Here is a 17,926-nt window from a genome sequence, read left to right on the forward strand (position 1 = left end):
TAAGTAACGGGGGAATGGCCCCCAGCATTGTGCATTTACTGGTAGTCTAGGGTCTGTTCCATGGTACTGTAGGGGTTGGTAGGGCGGCAGGCCGCAGGGTGTAACGTCGCACTGATGCGTCCAGGACCGTCCTTCGTCTCATCTCGTCTCCTCCCCCCTCAATAATCTGCCCGCCGACCAGTGAGTGAGAGCGTTTGGGTGTTTATTTTGGTACAATCGCCGAATCTTACGGTCGCGTGCCACTCCTTCCAGTTCGTACCCATTATCGCAGTCTCCACTGCCACGCCACGGCCACGGTCACTTCTTTATTATCACCATCTCCACCCCCGCCTTTTCAACGGGTTTAAATCAGCCAAAACATCCACTTCCTCTCTTACAACGGTTCAACGGCTACTCCAATTGAGCTTCACCAACAATCACTCAAACATGGCCGACGAACAACCAACCGCTACCTCAAAGGGTGGCATCGCGACTGAGGCTGATTACCATGATCACACCGATGTTGATCTTCCGCGTGGATGGAAATACCGGCGATTCAGCCTCTTTGGAAAGACTCTCCCCTGGTATGCCTCGCCGCGCATTCAGCTTGGCATGGTCGCCTTTGTCTGCTTCATGTGTCCCGGCATGTTCAATGCCCTCGGAGGCCTTGGTGGTGGTGGTAAAACTGATCCCACGCTAGCTGACAACATGGTGAGCATTACGTTCCTCACGAGTGACGCGCGCTGACTGGGGTAGAACACGGCTCTGTACGCCACGTTTGCAGTCTTTGGCTTCTTCGGCGGTACTTTTGTCAACGTACTCGGTGTCAAACTATGTCTTGCTTTCGGTGGTGTCGGTTACGGTATCTACGCCATCAGTCTTCTCGTCTCGGTTCACAAGCATGTTCCTGGCTTCAACATCTTTGCTGGTGTTTGGCTCGGTCTCTGTGCTGCTTTGTTATGGACCGCGCAGGGTACTATCATGATCTCGTATCCTCACGAGAACAAGAAGGGAAAGTATTTCGCTTGGTTCTGGGGTATCTTCAACATGGGCGCTGTTATTGGCAGCTTGGTAAGTTTCTTGGTCCATTCCTCTGTACCGATGCTAATTCAAAATGCAGATTCCCCTTGGTGAAAATATCAACATCAAAGAGAACAAGACCGTCAGCGATGGAACTTATATCGGTTTCATCGTCCTGATGTTCTTCGGTGCCATTCTTGCGCTCACACTTTGCAACGCCAACGACATCATCCGTAAGGACGGTTCCCGCGTCATCCTCATGAAGAACCCAACATGGCAGAGCGAGCTTTGGGGTCTCTGGGAGACACTTCGTTTCGAGCCTTTCGTTATTCTTCTCTTCCCCATGTTTTTCTCATCTAATTGGTTCTACGTCTACCAACAGAACTCTGTCAATGGCGCCTATTTCAACACTCGAACCAAGGCGCTCAATGGTCTGCTTTACTGGTTGGCCCAAATTCTCGCGGCCGCCCTCTGGGGCTGGCTTCTCGATATCGAGAAGTTCCGCCGTACCACCCGCGCCAAAGCTGCTTGGGTTGCCCTATTCGTCCTGACCTTTGCCATCTGGGGTGGTGGTTATGCCTTCGAGAAGACCTACACTCGTGAGACTGTTTCTCCTGATTCAGGATTCGTGCCAGGCGACTGGACCGACTCTGGATACGCTGGACCCATGTTCCTGTACATTTTCTACGGTTTTTATGATGCTGCTTGGCAGGCTACTGTCTACTGGTCAGTCTCCTCAGTTGTAGTTCTCAATTTTGCTTTGCTAACATCTCCAGGTTTATGGGCGCCTTGTCCAACTCTGGTCGACGATCTGCCAACTATGTCGGTTTCTACAAGGGCATTCAGTCCGTCGGTGCCGCAGTCGTCAACAACCTTGATGCACGCAAGATCTCCTACCGATCTGAGTTCATCAGCAACTGGACTCTTCTCTCCATTTCTCTTGTCGTTGCTGCCCCTGTCATCCTCCTCAAGATTCGCGACCACGTGAGCACTGAGGACGATCTCAAGGGTACTGATGAGACTTTGGCCGATGTTCTGCCTTCTGGCCATCCCGAAAAGCAACCTGAGCGAGGTAGTGTTTAAGTGTTGGGAGTACTATTTAATGTGAATGAAGGGGAAGATGGAGAAATTGTGAAATACTATTGCTATGGAACCAGATTCCAGGAACAGATTACCTAGTTAGGGCTATCTCAGTAATGAATGAATTGACGTACCTCTCATAATGACGAATGAACTGATGATTTTACCTTGTCTTACTGTGCTTACTCCGTGTCTAACCCAGTGCCTCAAAAGCTTGGCCAGATGTGTCAAAGTCAAATTATCGGATAAATTGAGCGTTAGTTCCGTTCTGTAACCTTTGTTGTCCTCTAAACTTCACAGATAGAATGTTGAACCAGTTCGAGGTCAAATAGGAATTGAGTTTCGTTGCATGTTCAATCTTTTTGCTAGCCCATAGTTCCATCCAACTTCAAACAAAATCAACATGCCCAAAGAACTTGGTGATATGAAAGCTCGCTTTGTCGGGCGAACTCCAGCCCCCAAGCTCCTGGTCAGGAAAGATCTTCGGATTCGTAACAGTCCTGAAGAAATTCATCCTCCACTTTGTCCCCTTCGCACATCCCGGATCGACATTAAACAAACCCAGTGGAATCTTGACCTTACTAACCCACGTTCCCGCACGTCTATTCAATTTCGTCTCCGCCTCAAAACCATCGGCCTCTGGATCCACGATAAAGAAGTGATCGAATGGAGCTCCCTCTTCACGGTCTTTGGTGGGGTTGTAGACGAAGGCTTGGTATGTCACGTTGTTGGGATTGATTTCATACTCAAGATATGTTTGCGGATCATTAGTCCCCTTGTAGATGAATGCCTCGACGACTTCGTACTCCCAAATATCATCGTTTGTACCCTGCGAAGAGTTGAAATAGAAGCTCTTTTCGTCAAGGGCCGTGAAAGTTAGGGAGAGTGCAGTGGAGGTATAGCAGAGGTCGATTTGCGTACGGGGAAAGGGATCCTGATCGGGTACGGACTTTGAAAATGTGATTCTGTTTGATCTAGGACATGATGGAACGCTGACAGAAGGAACGTGAGCTGCAGCGAAGCTGGCGATAGCTAGGAAGAGAAAGGAATGCATTTTGAGGCTGTGGACGTAAGATACGAGACGAAGAAGATTGTAATCAATATCAATATTATGCACTTCAAGGTTTCAGTATTACTATTTAACTACTGGCCTACACAGACTCAGACCCCAAAATACGAGGGAGGAGCATCTCGTCGATCTTGGCGCGAAGGAAGGTGCTGAGGTCTTACAAGCATATACGATGCCGAAGTGATTGGTAGCATCGCAGCAAACATGATCTGCAACGTAGCAGAAATTGGTGGTGCGAGGGGATGTCAAGTGACTTGATAAGCTTGGGTGGGGAAGAGGGCAAATGGGATGGATGGTAGGAATCCCTGTTATCAGCTTGCTAGTGGCGTCTCTAAGAATAACCTCGGGTGAAGGTGAGTCAGACTGCTGTAGTGCGACGATAATGTGATTGAGGATGAGGAGAGAAGAGATTCTTTTGATTTTATCTTGTAGGAGAGGGATTGAAACGAAGAATGAGGTACATGGCTTGATTCTTGGGGCCGAGTTGATCCTGGTAACAATACCGACGTTCTCGACGAATGGCTGACTTCAAGCTTGTTCGAAGAAGTGGAAAGACGATACCACCATAAGAGGCTCAAATCAACTCTACAATACCGAGTATTTCTCATGATGCGAGATTGACTTTCGACGGTTTGAAGCGCCACAAGAGCCTCATCCACGTGAAGCATTAGCCTTAGCTCAAGATCACGGAGATATCCGCACGACGGACTTCAAGCCACCGCAGACCTAATATTCTCCTATCTAATCGATCTAAAATACGACCCATATCAGAATTGTCCTTGATAGTGCTACTATTGTCCCCAAACAGTCACATACGACCACAGCCTTCGGAGAATACGGGATCCCGTCCGCTCTCCCATCGTCAAGCCGAGGAGCGGTGAATTAGTACTCGGGTCGGTGACGACCGGGGAATCCTCACTGTTGTATGTTTTTTGCTTCTTTTCTCATCACTTTTTGGCAGTCATAATACCGTGATTACTCGGATCGTCGCTGTTGTTGGTTTGATGCTTTGTTAGGTAGCATCCTCACAGCCCTACGGCTTGGCGACTGCCAATTGGCTCGTCGCGCCCCGCATTGCCTCGCTTATCGCTTATCTAATGCGACATTGATGAGGTCGGCAGTTCGGACCAACGTTTCTCAACTTCAATTCACCACCAGAATTTATGCAAATGCTTCGTAAGAGGAATCACAAGACAAGAAGTGGCTGCTTGATATGCAAGTGGGTAACACAATCAATAATCAGCATTGTAACCGCAATCTAACGCTTTCTTTTCAGGGCGCGTAAGATAAAATGCGATGAAGGCAAACCGACGTGTCAGCGATGCATTAGCGCGGGTCGCAAATGTCAAGGTCTGGGATATAATCAGACCTCGTACTCTCATCTTGCGCTGTACCGTCCTCAGAATCACGTCCTGGGCAACAATGTAAAGACCGACTCACGAGCTATCGAGTTCTTCTGCAGGGTTGCGGCTCCTTCGTTATCAGGGCCTATCGACCCGTACTTCTGGACCAATGTTGTCTTACAATTCTGCGACCATGAACCAGCTGTCAGACATTCCATCATGACAATCAGTTCTCTATTTGAAAATCTGCAGTCAAAAGACAACTCTTCTGCTGTTGCGACCCAGAGAAGTGTCTTTGCGTTGAAGCATTACAATGCTGCAATTCGGGAACTCCAGACTCCACATAAGCCAGATATAGTATTGGCGTTACTGACTTGCCTCATGTTTGTATGCATTGAGGTTCTGCAGTCTAATGGAGACGTGGCTATCAGACACTGCCACCATGGAATGAATTTGATCAATACCTCGAATCCACCGAAATGGGTGCTGCATTATCTATTACCGATATTTCGGCGGATGAGTATCTTGCCCTTTTACTTTGGCGACTCACAGCCCATGGGCTACTCTGAATCTCCAACGATACCCGAATCCTTCTCTTCATACTTTCAGGCTCAAACTTCGATCGATGCTATCTACAACATGACTATACAACATTTCCGGCGGACAGCCGACTACCGTCTCGGTGATATGAGAAACGAGCCAGCTACACCAGAGGTCCTTCTCGAACAATATGAAATCCATGACTTGTTGGAACAGTGGAAATCCTCATTCGACAAATTCGAAGCTGAAACGCCCCAGGACCTGATACAAACATCGCTGACATCGCGGATATGGCTCTTCCATGTATACGAGGTCTGCATGGTATTATCACGCGTGCAGTTCGTCACCGATGAGATGGATTATGATGCGTTCATCCCCAACTTCACACGTATGGTCGAGGGTGCTCGAGAGCTAGCTGGACTAAGAACGAGGCCAACACCATCTGAATTCCATTTCGAGATGGGTTTCGCGCCATATCTCTTCTTCGCTGCTATCAAATGTCGCGTTCTGGAAACTCGTATTGAGGCACTTCGGTTAATGGGCGTTCTTTGTGCTGCACAAGAAAGTCTCTGGAATAGTCATACGCTCCAGGTCGTTGCTCAGCGAATAATCGATCTCGAACATGGCATATCAGGACAAGACGTCGAGAGCTTTATGACCCAGTATGGTGTGTTGCCGCCTGATGAAATGAGAGTTCGGCACTTTGTCATCGGGCCAACTGAATCAGGATCTGATGGTTCGGTGGGGAGAGACTTGACATTTTATATGACGACAAAGGATGGCGGTCTATATCTGAAACGGGAGAGATTTCCAACCAAAGGACCGAATGAAGCTGCTGAAGGTGCTCCTGGTGTTTTCGAAGTGGATCTAGAGATGGATAAGCTGAGTTTGTCTGAGATAGAAACTTGGAGTAGCACGAAATCAGGCAGTGTTTAAATATCAAAGAAACGCCTGGATTGTTCATTCATCTTTTTTGTCAGTCTATCTTTCTTCATGAATCGTTATCACGACTCAGAACCGCGCAACCCCTCAAAATCAACCAGTCATGCGCTATTATGCCGCAACGCCTTTGATGTTCTCCACCCTAATAACCAAGATTTCATTTGTGATCTATTGGAAGTCGTTGGGCCAGCACTTCTCCTTGGGCCAAAGCTTAGCGTCGTGTGTTGACGCGTGGACCTCGAGCTGGAGCTTGTTGGTGTTGACAATCTCCTTGCGACAGTTTTGGCACTGAAATCGTTAGCTGATATCTACTTTGTGAGAGGAGAGATTCATACGATGGAGGTGGGCTTGGGAGCCTTGACGGGGAGACCGTTGGCCTTGACGGGAGCGCGAGTACCGGCAGCGTCGGCCTTCTTGTGCTCCTTGTTTCGCTAGGAAATGTCAGGATGAGTTCACCGCGGTCCGCTGATAGTTTATATCAGTAGATGACTTACGCGATCCTTCTTTGAGATAGGCATGATGACGGTGATTGAGAGTCTTAGTGGTGAATTGAGAGGTGAATGTAGAGTGAAAGTTCAGGGTCCTTGAGTGGGGAAAGAATATCGAGAAAAGAAAGAAAATGGAAAAAAACTCTCCATGAATTTGTGGAGACGGGGCAGCCACAAAGAAAATCACTCCACTAAAACCCCTTAGCCAGGTGACAATAGCGGCCTAGAGCGATCGATTTGACAGTATCAGGACCCGCATGTGTTTGTTGTTGTTCAACTATCTTATCGTATATTGGCGTGAAGATTATCCTAAACAGTCCTAAGGTATTCTCAATTTAGCTTAACATTTTTATCACTGAGTTTCAAAATACTGAAATGCAAAGGACTTGATGGTATTGCCAGCTGTTGTTGAAAGAAACCATAGTCCTTACTAGACTTTGCCTAGGCCATTATCAAAAGTTATAGATACTGTCCTGAACTACTACAAGTCTCATGGAGAGTTCGCTATACTTTACTCATTCTAATCACAAACTTCTATCCTTTAATAATTAGTATGGAAAAAATTATAAGCATATCACGTTATTACTGCTCTCTTGGCACCGGCCTGCCAGTGCCACCGATGGCGCCAGTATCAGCCGCCCTCAGTCTCTGTTTCCAGGTCTACTCGGAGAATTCATTCTCTTCTCTTCTCTTCTCTCCTCCTTCTTTCAACCAACATTCATTTCAAATTTTCACGACGATGGAGGTCTCCTCGGAGAGCAATCACTTCCCGATCCTCAGATTCCCCAATGAAGTGCTACGCATCATCATGGAGAAAGCCTCTGAGCCAATGTCGCCGAACAACCATCCGAATTACCTGGCGCTTCCTTACTACGGCGATCTTGTCTCTTTGGTCTTGGTCTGCCCCAGGTTCAATGAGATTGCTACCAAAACCCTTTATTCTTGCATATGCCTATACGCCGATGAATATCGGGATGATGGTGGCAACAACCGGCTTTCTACTTCCACACGAGCCGTACGTCTGCATGAGACATTGCGAGAAAACATACAACTTCGCCGTTATTGTACTTGTTTCATATTAGTCAACAATCGAAATAGCCAACAAGGCGGCCCTGTGGAATCCCTCAACCTTCCCATAGACCAACCCTGGGACCCTGCGCCGCCGCATCAGTTGTCTACTCCCTGGGCAAAAGCGTTTGCTTCGATTGTCCTGGATTGCACCAAGTGGCTTTTCAACACTAGAATCTTGGTCATATCTGGCCATGCACATGGCACATATCTCCCCGAGCTTGGGGATATTACTTACCGTGTACTGTCCTGTGCAAAAATAAGCATGCCACGGTTGGAACGCATTGAGATCTTGAAGGGCATATCATACCATCGCGATGCTCTGACTCTATACGATATTCAACTGGGGTTGAGTGGCGGCTGCTCAAGCCTCAAGCATTTGATTATTCGGCGGCGTGTGCGTAACTCCTCGCGCCTACATAGAAGCAATGCTCTCTTACCTAGGAGCGTAAGTATCCGTTCACCTTGCAACCAAATGCACTGAGGCAGCTAAATACTGACCGCAACCAGCTGCGCAATTTTAACACACGTTCTGTGTTCTCTCTTTCCAGTTTCGCTCTCATTAACTCATCTGATCATCCCAACGCAGTGAGGGATTTTGTGACCTGGCTGAAAGGCCTAGAGCACTTCACTCTGCGATGGGAGCACGAATTTAGGCTTGAAGGTAGAAAAGACCCCCAGTGGAGTCTAAACTTGGTTGGAGATATCCTCAAACCTCATCGAGACTCCATCAAATCCATCAAACTCGGCAAAATGTCCCAACCCGGTCTAGGCGACTTCGATGCCTCAAACTTTCCCAATCTCGAGACTTTAACTATGCATCACGAGGATCTTAGAGGCATTTATATCTCGAACTGCCTGCAGCTTCAAGCGGCGAAGTTGCACGACGTGGTCATCACGACGGATGATATCGAGGAAGAAATGTTTTACAATGCTTGATGCCACTATGAATTGGGACACGGGTTTTTTCAGGATTATGATGTATTTTTCTCACTCAATACAAGGCTACCTGAAGCGAAGAATAAATCGGCAAGGCCCTCGTCCAGATCGATCCAGCATCCAGCATCCAGCATCCAGCATCCAGCATCCAGCATCCAGCATCCAGCATCCAGCATCCAGCATCCAGCATCCAGCATCCAGCATCCAGCATCCAGCATCCAGCATCCAGCATCCAGCATCCAGCATCCAGCATCCAGCATCCAGCATCCAGCATCCAGCATCTCTAAAACAATACTAAGATTACGAAAAATATCGGAGATCCGCGTTCTTTTCTCTGTCGATAGCGCTAGGCAGGGCAGTTAAGAAAGCAAACTGCGCACTGGTAAGTCGCCCAGTGCGTGATAAAATGTTCGCAACCATGACATCCGGAACACTGGCATATCATTCGGCGAGAACATCGACTATTCTGGGGCCTTTTGAATGAGGAAGCTGAAGGGACGGGAGACAAGTGAATTACGTCGCAAACCAAGAAATCGGCAGGGAGAATTTTGGGAGTGGTGGGAGAACTCATCGTGTATACTAGCGCGGCCTCTTGAGAGTTTGGGGTCTAGATACGATGGAATTGAGCGTATTCGGTCCAAAGTTTACGAAATGATTTATACATGAGTATCTGGACTTATTCACGAAACGATAGACTGAGATCACAGATGTACTGCCGAAATCTTGTTTAGTGCCCCTGTGAATCCTTTATCCGGTACTGTTCTTTGACAGTGCGGGAGATGGTGAAAGACGGAAGATGTTACACAGATTCCGTTGTTCAGTCTCGTTCCCAACTGTGAATGCAGGCCGTCATTCCATGTACTCTCAATCATATGTATAGTGATTGACTAAAGCCAAAGTGGAGCATTAACCTGTTGAAATGCATTTGCATCCACTTGTTCAGATAAATTCCTTGCCTCTGAACACTTTCCTCCGGTTCTAGGTCTCGACTTTCTTTCTAATACTCCGCGATGAATACAAAACTAGCGTGGTTTTATTTCTCATCTCTCCAAATCAAAATACCCTTGGCGTAAAGACCACTGATAATTCCAACGCCCTTTCCGGCGTCCTTGACAGCAGTCGAGCTCGACGGATACTCAGTGTCAACATAAAGGTGCTTCAATCCTTCACTTTCACTCCACTCAGAAACCCAAGAAATAGCCTGTAGTTTAGCACAGGACTCCTTCATAGTAGGGTCCGCGCGTTCGTATTCAAAGGGGTCGTTGCAAAAACGACGTGACTGCGTGAACTTTGCCAGGGCAGGCATGTTGCCGTGTCCCGCGATCATGAGCTTATCACCAGATCCAGAGAGGTTGTCTGGTAGGAAAGGAAGTTTGATCCTGGAGGTCTCTTTGAATTTTGTGGCGTCTGAAGTATTAAACATATAAATGGCCGCTCGTGAGGACGACGCCACCGCAACGGTTGAACTGTTGAGGATTTCGATACCGTTGGCGAAAGGAACCCACGCGACAACCCTCACATCGAGATCTGACGCTTTGAGGTTCACATGGACCACTGTTCCTGTCGGCGGACCCAGATATGTCTCTAGGTTACTCAACACGAGTGACTGTTTCTTGGTAATGTAGTGATCGTTGGTGACGTAGAACTCGTGTCCGTTGACAGAAGCGATTGAATTTGGTGCGTTAATGAGAGGATGCTGAATGGTCTGGATGTAACTGGCAGTCAATGATCCAATGTCGAGATTGAAGAGCTCAATGCGTGATCCTGCGACGGCATGGCTCACGACGAAGAGATTAGATGTCTCAAGATCAAACGCCATGCCCAGGGTGTGAAAGTCAGATGCGTGAGGGAATCCAGCCAATTTGATCCTCTTCAGGGATTCAGCGTCAGTACGGTCGGTGACTGTGTAGTCATATGCCCAAAGTTCAGCATTATTAGTAACATTTCCTGCAAAGATTCCCTGCACTTGTTAGTAACAATCACCGAATATGGGGCTGAAACGAACCATGACAGTGTTGTGCCGCTCTCTTCCTGGATCACAGGCTAGAATTGCAAGATGATACTTCTCAATAAGTAAAACATCCTCGCAGCTCCTGATCTGATCTTGAAATTTGACTTCATATTTCCCGATGTTGTTCACCTTGGTGATACGCGACGGAGTATTTTGATAGAATGTCTGAATCAGATTGATCCTCTCGTACACGAAAGAAGCAATCAGTCCAATGAGTAAGATCACCTAAATTCCCTTAGTGAGTATCATCGATTATTGTCTTTATCACTCACGAATATCGATCTTGAAGACATAGCTTTCGGAGTTTGAGTGATGAAGAGAGGGGAAGTCGGAGTTTGAACAGGGTTAAGTTTCGGTGGAACCCTCGTCGCTATGACCCCAAATAAGCTTCCATGGCTTCCGAGGTGACCTCGGTCGGTTCTGGGATTTTCCAATTCCGAATGTTTCACATGCGGATTCTTTATTCGGGGAGAATAGAGCATCTATTTTGTTGAATCAACTTGATTTTTGTTGGCCGCTTACTTACTGACCGATCACTGGTGGAGTCGGCCTTGGCATGTAAGCAGGCGTGGAGTTGTCGCGTCTACGTGATGGCTCCGCCTCGGAATAGGCATTGATATGCGTGTGTATGCTTTTGGTTATTGGCTAGAGATTATCTTCTACATATCAGTGACTATTGGGTTGTGGTGTGTGCTCAAAAGACTATTCCTCCACCATCGACAACCATGTCAGACCCGTTGATATAGCTTCCAGCCTTGGAACATAATAGCACAACCATTCCACTCAGTTCTTCAGGCATTCCCATTCTTCCGCTTGGATTCCTCTCGGCCCACGACCTTCTCGCATCTGCTAATCCCTCTCCCTCGTTAAGAATAGTATCCATGTATCCAGGGCTGATGCTATTCACAGTAATTCCATATCGCGCCCACTCTGCCGCGAGACTACTTTTTAGCATCAAAAGCGCTCCCTTGGATGTATTATATGCAACTTGCGGCTGTGGGTAGTTGACTCGATGTGCTGATATGCTGGCTATGAAGACGATGCGTCCTCCGGTGTTGGCTTTGACCATTTCCTTTGCCGCAGCTTGGGCACAGATGAAGCTTCCAGTTGTATTGGCATCGAGGAGCTTTCTGAAGACTTTGGGTGATAAATCGAGAGCATGAGTACAGTTGACTATGCCCGCGAAGCAGAGGAGGTAGTCAAGGCCGCCTAGTTTCTCAACTGTTGAAGTCATAACCTGTCCTACAGCTTCTTCATCGGTTACATCCACAGACGCTGCCTCAATTTTCCTTTTCGGAAAGTCTTTCCTAAGATCATCCACTTTACTTATCGCAGATTCCGAAGTCACGTCAAGGTCAAGCAGCATCAGCCCAGTCACGCCGTGCTGCAACAATGCTCGAACAACAGTCAATGCAATGGTTCCCAGCCCTCCAGTGACAACTGCAACGCCAGAGACTTGAAATCTTGTCGAAGAATCATCCGACGTTGAAGCTGTACGTGCTTGAGCTTCAGAAGGTAAAGATTCGATGCCGTTCGCGAGTGCCATGGAAGGAAGCTGCCGCTTGGTAAGGTCTTCGCGGGCTGTTGGATCACTCATTGTAGGAGTTGGTTTAAGAACCTACAAGATCGAAGAATAACTTTTCAAGTAATCTGTAATAAGATAAGGTACGCTACACCGTTATAGCTTGGGTAGAGAACACCTCCTCATTTTGGATGCTTAACACGTGATGCATTGCACCTCATTGGCAAGCTTAAGAGGAATTTATGCAACATTTCGTCATAATTTAGGTCAAAATCTGGTATACTGTAAATGATTTTGGATGAAAATTACTGATTATTATTATTATTAAAGTCGTGGACTCGTTATAATATGCACTCATAAAGCATGTCATCAATCCGTTAAGAAGAAGAAAAACAACGCTTTATTATAAAACCAACGCTGGACTGGCTGCAGGCTTGTTTATCAAGACCACTTCAACCACCAGAAACACCAAAAACGACTCTCCCCATACCAAAACCCAACAGGTTGCAGGCTCATTTATTGAGACCACTTCAACCAACAAAACACCCGCTGTTTTAACTGACTCATTCATTGAGACCAGAAATCTTCTTTATACCCCCAAACACCACGCTGTAAACTTAACACCAAAAACACCACCCATGTTGTAAGGAATTTTGCTGAATTTGCTGAGAGAAAAAAAGAGAGAAAAGTTGTAACCATATTTTTATTCTGGTGTATATTCCAGAATCCACTTGAAGTCTGGCTTGCCAAGTCTTGTCATTTTGGCGAGACACTATACTCATAAGGATCAGAGTATTGCCCAGTCCATTGTGAAACTTTAGGACTTGCACCATACTCTGTCATAGAAGCGTATTCACCAGTCCAGCCAAGAGTTTGTTTTGAATTGCTGGCTGGTGGTGAGATACAGGTGCTTTTGGGCTTGGGCCGAGACTTCAAAGTGGATTCTGGTTCAGTAGTATGGTTGTTGTATTTATCCCATAGGTCAAATGGGTTCTCAAACTGGTCTAGATACTCTTGCTTCATACGCAGCGTGCACTCTTTTGCGTCTTCATGCCATTCTCCCTCGAACAAGCTCCAAGTTGGTTCTTCTTCCTCAACTGGACACTCTGTATAAAAGTCACAGTATGAGGGGAGGCTTGTTCGCCCAGCAGAGGCCTCTCCTGCCGTAACACTTGAGACTTGCTGAGAGGAGTATTCAAGTTCTGAGTAACCCATTTGTTGATCAGAGAAAAGGGGTTCTGACTTTGACTTTGACATTTGACTAGTGCCGCTGGTGTTGGGCATTTTGAGGAGACACATGGTGTTGAAGTGACCAAGGCTCTGACTAGACCAGCTGAAATATGCCTCTACCAACACTTAAATATGTGGATACTGTCTTTAATGATGACAGGAGGACTTGAGTTGATATAAGAAGAAGAAAAGAAGAGAATGACAGGTGTACAGAGTGCTGATGTTGACTTGACAGGAGAGTTGTATAAGGAGTCTCTCACCAACACATTGAAGAATGTCGGTTTTTCAAGCAACAAAAGACTAAAACACTGTTAGCAACATGTTCAATGCCCGCAAGCTCTTGAAAAGTAGCTTACGAGAATCAGCAAGTACGCCGCGACGGTTTGACAATGGTTCCAAGCATCTGCGAGAGAGTGATGCGGCAATGACGAGCTGACAGCAGAACAACTTGATGTGCTTGTAAGAAGAAGGCAGTAACCATGATGAGATTTCTCAAGTGGGAAATCAAGGGGGTGTTTATGTACAGTGACCCCGAAGTCTAATTTAAGATTCAATGATATGCACATTTGTCGGCATAGTTACATAATTCTCTGTAAGTCTTTGGGGTTCGGTATGCATCTATTGTAAAGTCAGGACTGGATAAATGGGTGTTTTAGGGCTGTTGTGAGAGTATTTTGCTTTAATATGCTTTAGTAAAGGGCACTTTGTGCTGGTTGTGCGCAGAGTTGGTTGGTGGACGGAAGATGTTGTCTGAACTGTGATTTGAGAGTCAAGGGGCAGAGTTTAGGCAGTCGTGGCGTACAAATGAACAGACTTTTAAACAATTTATGCTTAAATAATATGAGGCTCTTGTGCGTCGTATGATCATTTAACCTTTGGTGGCTCACCGCTTTGTCAGTCCCCGTCTGGGATCCTTTCTCCCATAAAGCTGGCCTCCCCGACTCTCTCCCCTCCGACACACTCTCCATCCTTTCCATACAAAGTCAAACTTCAACCTCTTCTGACCATAAACAGAAACATATGTTCTTAGGGACTTGAGGAAACTCGGTGTCCTTTCTTCTCTATGGCCGATCTCGATACCAAGCAAGTCTGTGACGACCCTCTACCACAGTTCCTCACATACGTTTCTCGGTCCGCCCGGTCTCACCAGCAGCTGAGGCTACAAAAGACGATGCCGACGCGAGTTACTACCCTAAGCTCACCTCAATTCCGACTTTTGTCTGTTGACCATGGAAAGTGCGACGGCAGGAAAGGCAGAGCCATCGCCACTCATGGAGACGGCGGTTGAGTCATATCTGGTAACAAGACCCTGAACTGCGGTCACTCTCGGCCGCGATGGTGGCGCGCATGTCCATTTAGACTCTTGAGAAGCGACGATCATTGGATAGGCGACCTGGCCTTCGTGATGTGACCAATTATCTCAACGTAGCATTGGCAGGTGAAAACTGAGGACGACCGCGAGGCCAAGAATGTCATCAACGGGTTGTTAACTGTGCGTGTTTCAGCAGCACCTCGTGGCTTCAGATTCACGATTCTCTTACATTCTCGCTGATTCACCAAACTACCATATTCCTCAGTATCAGTGAATTTTGCCCTATCAGCTCCTGGAAATGGCATCGAGGTGCAGAGCATCGATGTTCACGAGACAAGAGGCCATCACTTGCCAGCAACGAGCTGATGCGGCCAATCTTTCTCATTGAACCGTTGCATTCATTTCGGCAACAACGTGCTGCCAATGCATTAATCGCAAACATGGTGGCTTGGATGCATAGCTTCATGGTGTTGAGCTTCTCCATGTATGAGGCCAGAATGTTCCTGGCGGTCTACGATCGCTGTGTCGATTGATGCGATCAATCCTCACACCAACACCGGTTATCGAGCATCGGCAAAGATCCTGAAAGAATACGCCTTGTCTTATCTATGACACTTATTACTCCCTCGATTTTCCTGACTCGGGGCTCACACCTTCGTCTTTAAAATGGCTAGGTAAGTTGCGTCCTCACATTCAATCTATACCTAAACTCCATCTACTGCCTGACCTCGCAGCACCACATTACCAAATTTGACATACAATCGGTTTCAAGGACGTCTTACAGTCTCCAGGGTATTGTAACTCTCATACATAAAGTCATTCTTCATCGTAAACTCATCAGGCCTTTAAACCCACCAGACGTCTCAACATCAAGCAATCGCCACCCCTTCCTACTTCATCACCGATCACCTAATATCTTCAACTTCCTCCTAATACTCTTCATCTTCCCATCTTTCAAGAACTTCTGGTTCGGTGACTCAACCACCTCCACTGGTCTACTATCCAGCTCGACCGACACAACAGGCGTAGACCCTGGTAGCTCAGCTAACTGTAATTCTGACCATGTCCCACCTGATCGTAACTCATAACCCGAAGGCGGCACACAACTCGATACTGGGGTCAAGGGAAACTCTGCTGGTCGCGAAGGTATGTCGCCAACAAGTTCAACCGGTGACGACGATGATATGGCGCTGAGTGTTGCGAAGGATGGCCTTTCGGAACTACTGCCTGATGAAACAGAAAATCTCTCCTCCACCCGTCGCCTCGTAAATCTCCGTGTCAAGTCTGGCGAGAGCATCTTGTCGATTTGAGCCTCGCTATATCCCCTCGCCTTGAGACTCTTTGGAACAGCGGGTTTTCCCCAATCATCTTTGTGCTTTGTATCTGCATTGCGATTTACCAATATTTCCAGAATTCGCCGTCGTTCTTTACTCAATCTTCCCTTTCCTTTTAGTTCAGATGGTACGCAGGTGATCATCAATGGGGTCTCATTTGACCCGGACACGAGGTTAACGTCTGCGCCCTCAGCTACTAACAAGCCGACCATGCGCTCGTTTCCTTTTTCGCAAGCTTTGTGCAGGGCTGTTTCGCCGTAGGCGTCTGTCGAATCTATGTCGACTAATTGTAATCCTTGTTCGTTGGGACAGGATTGGTGAACGGGCTTCTTGATCTCTTCGAGGAGCAGTCTCAGTGTTTCATCGTTATCACATCGATGTAATGGAGTGCCACCTTTAGAATCCCAAACATGAACCGAGCCGGAGATCCGTAGCAGTGCCTGGAGCGCAAGATTGTTGGAGTGCTGTACTGCTACAAGCAGGGGTGTATCGCCGTTCGCATCGGGTCTCGCATGGTAGACTATAGGTATCAGCTGATGGACGATCTCCATCTCCACGGTAGAGTCTGCAGCGGCATCGTGAAGCGGAGTACTCTCAAAAAAGTTCTCCTCTGGTATGTATGGTCTTCCCTCAATCTCAGAAGCTTCGTACCCATGCTGGCGACACCACATTATTGTGTTAGCGAGGGCATTTGGCTCTGAGGCCGGATCGTAGCCCAGTTTGTCGAATATGACTTTCTTGAAGGCATCCAAGTTATTCCACTGCCCCATACACTCGTACTGTTCGCAGACCAGCATCGATATCCGTGGTACCCTGTCCTCGTACTCCTCACGGTTCGATAAATAAGCGCCCAGCGACATTCTCAAAAACTCAACCGCACCCTCTCGATCGCGCAGTTCAGCACACAAAACCCCGACCTTCTCCTGTTCGGTACAAAAGTCGACGTTATTGCCGTGACTAGTGTGTTTTTGCAAATTAGACTTGAGGTTCTGTAGCCTCTCCCACGCAAGTGCTTCGTACGAGTCCACAAATGGACTACATGCTTTGATGATACGCACATAAGTTATCTCCATGTCAACCAGCTCGGTAACACTAATAGCATTCGGGTCAATCGCCTGCATCTCTCCACCGTATTTTATCGCTTCGTCATGTGCCTTCTTCGCCATGAGTGGCAGTTTGGCATCGTACATTCGTTTCGCTCGTGATACCGCGGCCTCGAACCGGTACTGCAGTTCTATGGGGCTTACGCCCGATGGTCTTCTTGGTGTTTCGCCTTGCTCTGATGTATGATCATGAGGTGATGGGTCGGGGAATTCTCGTTGGGCTGCAATGTCGGCGACTTCGTAGAGAGCTTCTCTCCATTTGTGCAAATCGGTTACTTCATCGGGGTCGAGCTGCTCAGGGTTGTCATCGCTGATGCCTTCGAGAAATTGGTGTACTCTATTTCTAGAGTTATCGTTAGGCGGGTCTAATCTACCTTGTGTTAGGAATAGAAGGTAAGGAAAGGAACGAGGGACTTACAAAGATAGTGCTGAAGCAGATACCTGGAAGACCTGGACGTTGCGAGAAAGTCGCGTGAGCAATTCCCTATCATCCTGCAACCTCAACTTCAGCTGCACCCAGTACCTTCCTCCCTTCTTCACTGGTATCGTCCTCTCCAATCGTTCAAGATCGTTCAGAAAGTCCCTGATGAATCTATCGATAGCTCTACAGAGGTTCTGTTCCGGCGCTGTCATATAATTCTGTCGCTGGCGTATCCTCTCCTCCATTTGGCTCAAGGACTCCTTCAACACACTCCCCACAACTCTCCAATGCTCGACGTTTCGAGGAGGATCTTTGATAGAGCTTACAGCTGTGTCGATGCGGTGCCATGCTGTCAGACTGGAAGCGATGAAGCTCTGAACGGCTGAGGCTAACTCTGCCATCTTGGAGAATTCGATACCATGGCGATGTTTTCTTGGGAGAGGTACAGCCGCGAAGATAAGGCTTGCGATGACGAATACGGGATATACTACATCACCCCCGCATTGGCAATCAGCCTACGATGAT

The 17,926-nt window shown here is 47.4% G+C and overlaps 8 protein-coding genes across 8 annotated transcripts; 3 read left to right on the forward strand and 5 right to left on the reverse strand.

Annotated features, from left to right (window-relative positions):
- The first annotated feature begins 249 nt into the window (after nt 1-249).
- Nucleotides 250-2,226, forward strand: FOBCDRAFT_155062 (major facilitator superfamily domain-containing protein). The gene is made up of 4 exons (XM_031173612.3): nt 250-690; nt 736-1,050; nt 1,100-1,725; nt 1,776-2,226. The coding sequence occupies exons 1-4, from the start codon at nt 427-429 to the stop codon at nt 2,080-2,082; spliced, it is 1,512 nt and encodes a 503-aa protein (XP_031050397.1). The 5' UTR covers nt 250-426; the 3' UTR covers nt 2,083-2,226.
- Nucleotides 2,227-2,467: 241 nt separating this feature from the next.
- On the reverse strand, nt 2,468-3,133 carry FOBCDRAFT_176712 (uncharacterized protein; the record flags this gene model as incomplete). Its single annotated transcript, XM_031173614.2, has 1 exon — nt 2,468-3,133. One exon carries the CDS (start codon nt 3,131-3,133, stop codon nt 2,468-2,470), a length of 666 nt encoding a protein of 221 aa, XP_031050399.2.
- A 1,156-nt stretch (nt 3,134-4,289) lies between these two features.
- FOBCDRAFT_176717 (uncharacterized protein) lies at nt 4,290-5,998 on the forward strand. Its single transcript, XM_059608523.1, has 2 exons — nt 4,290-4,367; nt 4,425-5,998. The coding sequence occupies exons 1-2, from the start codon at nt 4,312-4,314 to the stop codon at nt 5,965-5,967; spliced, it is 1,599 nt and encodes a 532-aa protein (XP_059464166.1). The 5' UTR covers nt 4,290-4,311; the 3' UTR covers nt 5,968-5,998.
- Nucleotides 5,963-6,555, reverse strand: FOBCDRAFT_15365 (uncharacterized protein). The gene is made up of 3 exons (XM_031173616.3): nt 6,468-6,555; nt 6,309-6,404; nt 5,963-6,261 (listed from the first exon to the last, which is right to left on the reverse strand). Exons 1-3 carry the CDS (start codon nt 6,489-6,491, stop codon nt 6,142-6,144), a joined length of 240 nt encoding a protein of 79 aa, XP_031050401.1. The 5' UTR covers nt 6,492-6,555; the 3' UTR covers nt 5,963-6,141.
- Nucleotides 6,556-7,269: 714 nt separating this feature from the next.
- Nucleotides 7,270-8,468, forward strand: FOBCDRAFT_196967 (uncharacterized protein; the record flags this gene model as incomplete). The annotated part of the gene is made up of 2 exons (XM_054703356.2): nt 7,270-7,977; nt 8,040-8,468. The coding sequence occupies 2 exons, from the start codon at nt 7,270-7,272 to the stop codon at nt 8,466-8,468; spliced, it is 1,137 nt and encodes a 378-aa protein (XP_054559331.2).
- A 638-nt stretch (nt 8,469-9,106) lies between these two features.
- Nucleotides 9,107-12,132, reverse strand: FOBCDRAFT_248056 (uncharacterized protein). The gene is made up of 5 exons (XM_031173618.3): nt 11,183-12,132; nt 11,006-11,124; nt 10,752-10,899; nt 10,474-10,704; nt 9,107-10,428 (listed from the first exon to the last, which is right to left on the reverse strand). The coding sequence occupies exons 1-5, from the start codon at nt 12,074-12,076 to the stop codon at nt 9,502-9,504; spliced, it is 2,319 nt and encodes a 772-aa protein (XP_031050403.3). The 5' UTR covers nt 12,077-12,132; the 3' UTR covers nt 9,107-9,501.
- A 625-nt stretch (nt 12,133-12,757) lies between these two features.
- Nucleotides 12,758-13,285, reverse strand: FOBCDRAFT_236940 (uncharacterized protein; the record flags this gene model as incomplete). Its single annotated transcript, XM_031173620.2, has 1 exon — nt 12,758-13,285. One exon carries the CDS (start codon nt 13,283-13,285, stop codon nt 12,758-12,760), a length of 528 nt encoding a protein of 175 aa, XP_031050405.2.
- Nucleotides 13,286-15,441: 2,156 nt separating this feature from the next.
- Nucleotides 15,442-17,802, reverse strand: FOBCDRAFT_176723 (uncharacterized protein; the record flags this gene model as incomplete). The annotated part of the gene is made up of 2 exons (XM_059608524.1): nt 15,442-17,323; nt 17,399-17,802. The coding sequence occupies 2 exons, from the start codon at nt 17,800-17,802 to the stop codon at nt 15,442-15,444; spliced, it is 2,286 nt and encodes a 761-aa protein (XP_059464167.1).
- Between the last annotated feature and the right edge of the window lie 124 nt (nt 17,803-17,926).

The sequence above is a fragment of the Fusarium oxysporum genome, chromosome II, assembly GCF_013085055.1.
Source record: "Fusarium oxysporum Fo47 chromosome II, complete sequence".
In the NCBI taxonomy this organism is placed as follows: domain Eukaryota; kingdom Fungi; phylum Ascomycota; class Sordariomycetes; order Hypocreales; family Nectriaceae; genus Fusarium; species Fusarium oxysporum.

Excerpts from the sequence above, each read along its gene's own strand:
- FOBCDRAFT_155062 (XM_031173612.3), top strand. The coding sequence starts at position 427 with ATGGCCGACGAACAACCAACCGCTACCTCAAAGGGTGGCATCGCGACT. Across the intron at positions 691-735 it reads CCACGCTAGCTGACAACATG|AACACGGCTCTGTACGCCAC; the intron begins GTGAGCATTACG and ends TGACTGGGGTAG. Across the intron at positions 1,726-1,775 it reads TGGCAGGCTACTGTCTACTG|GTTTATGGGCGCCTTGTCCA; the intron begins GTCAGTCTCCTC and ends TAACATCTCCAG.
- FOBCDRAFT_176717 (XM_059608523.1), top strand. The coding sequence starts at position 4,312 with ATGCAAATGCTTCGTAAGAGGAATCACAAGACAAGAAGTGGCTGCTTG. Across the intron at positions 4,368-4,424 it reads AGTGGCTGCTTGATATGCAA|GGCGCGTAAGATAAAATGCG; the intron begins GTGGGTAACACA and ends CTTTCTTTTCAG.
- FOBCDRAFT_248056 (XM_031173618.3), bottom strand. The coding sequence starts at position 12,076 with ATGAGTGATCCAACAGCCCGCGAAGACCTTACCAAGCGGCAGCTTCCT. Across the intron at positions 10,900-11,005 it reads ACTCCACCAGTGATCGGTCA|AACCGACCGAGGTCACCTCG; the intron begins GTAAGTAAGCGG and ends GGAAAATCCCAG. Across the intron at positions 10,705-10,751 it reads TGTCTTCAAGATCGATATTC|GTGATCTTACTCATTGGACT; the intron begins GTGAGTGATAAA and ends AAGGGAATTTAG.
- FOBCDRAFT_15365 (XM_031173616.3), bottom strand. The coding sequence starts at position 6,491 with ATGCCTATCTCAAAGAAGGATCGC. Across the intron at positions 6,405-6,467 it reads CTATCTCAAAGAAGGATCGC|CGAAACAAGGAGCACAAGAA; the intron begins GTAAGTCATCTA and ends GACATTTCCTAG. Across the intron at positions 6,262-6,308 it reads CTCCCAAGCCCACCTCCATC|TGCCAAAACTGTCGCAAGGA; the intron begins GTATGAATCTCT and ends TAACGATTTCAG.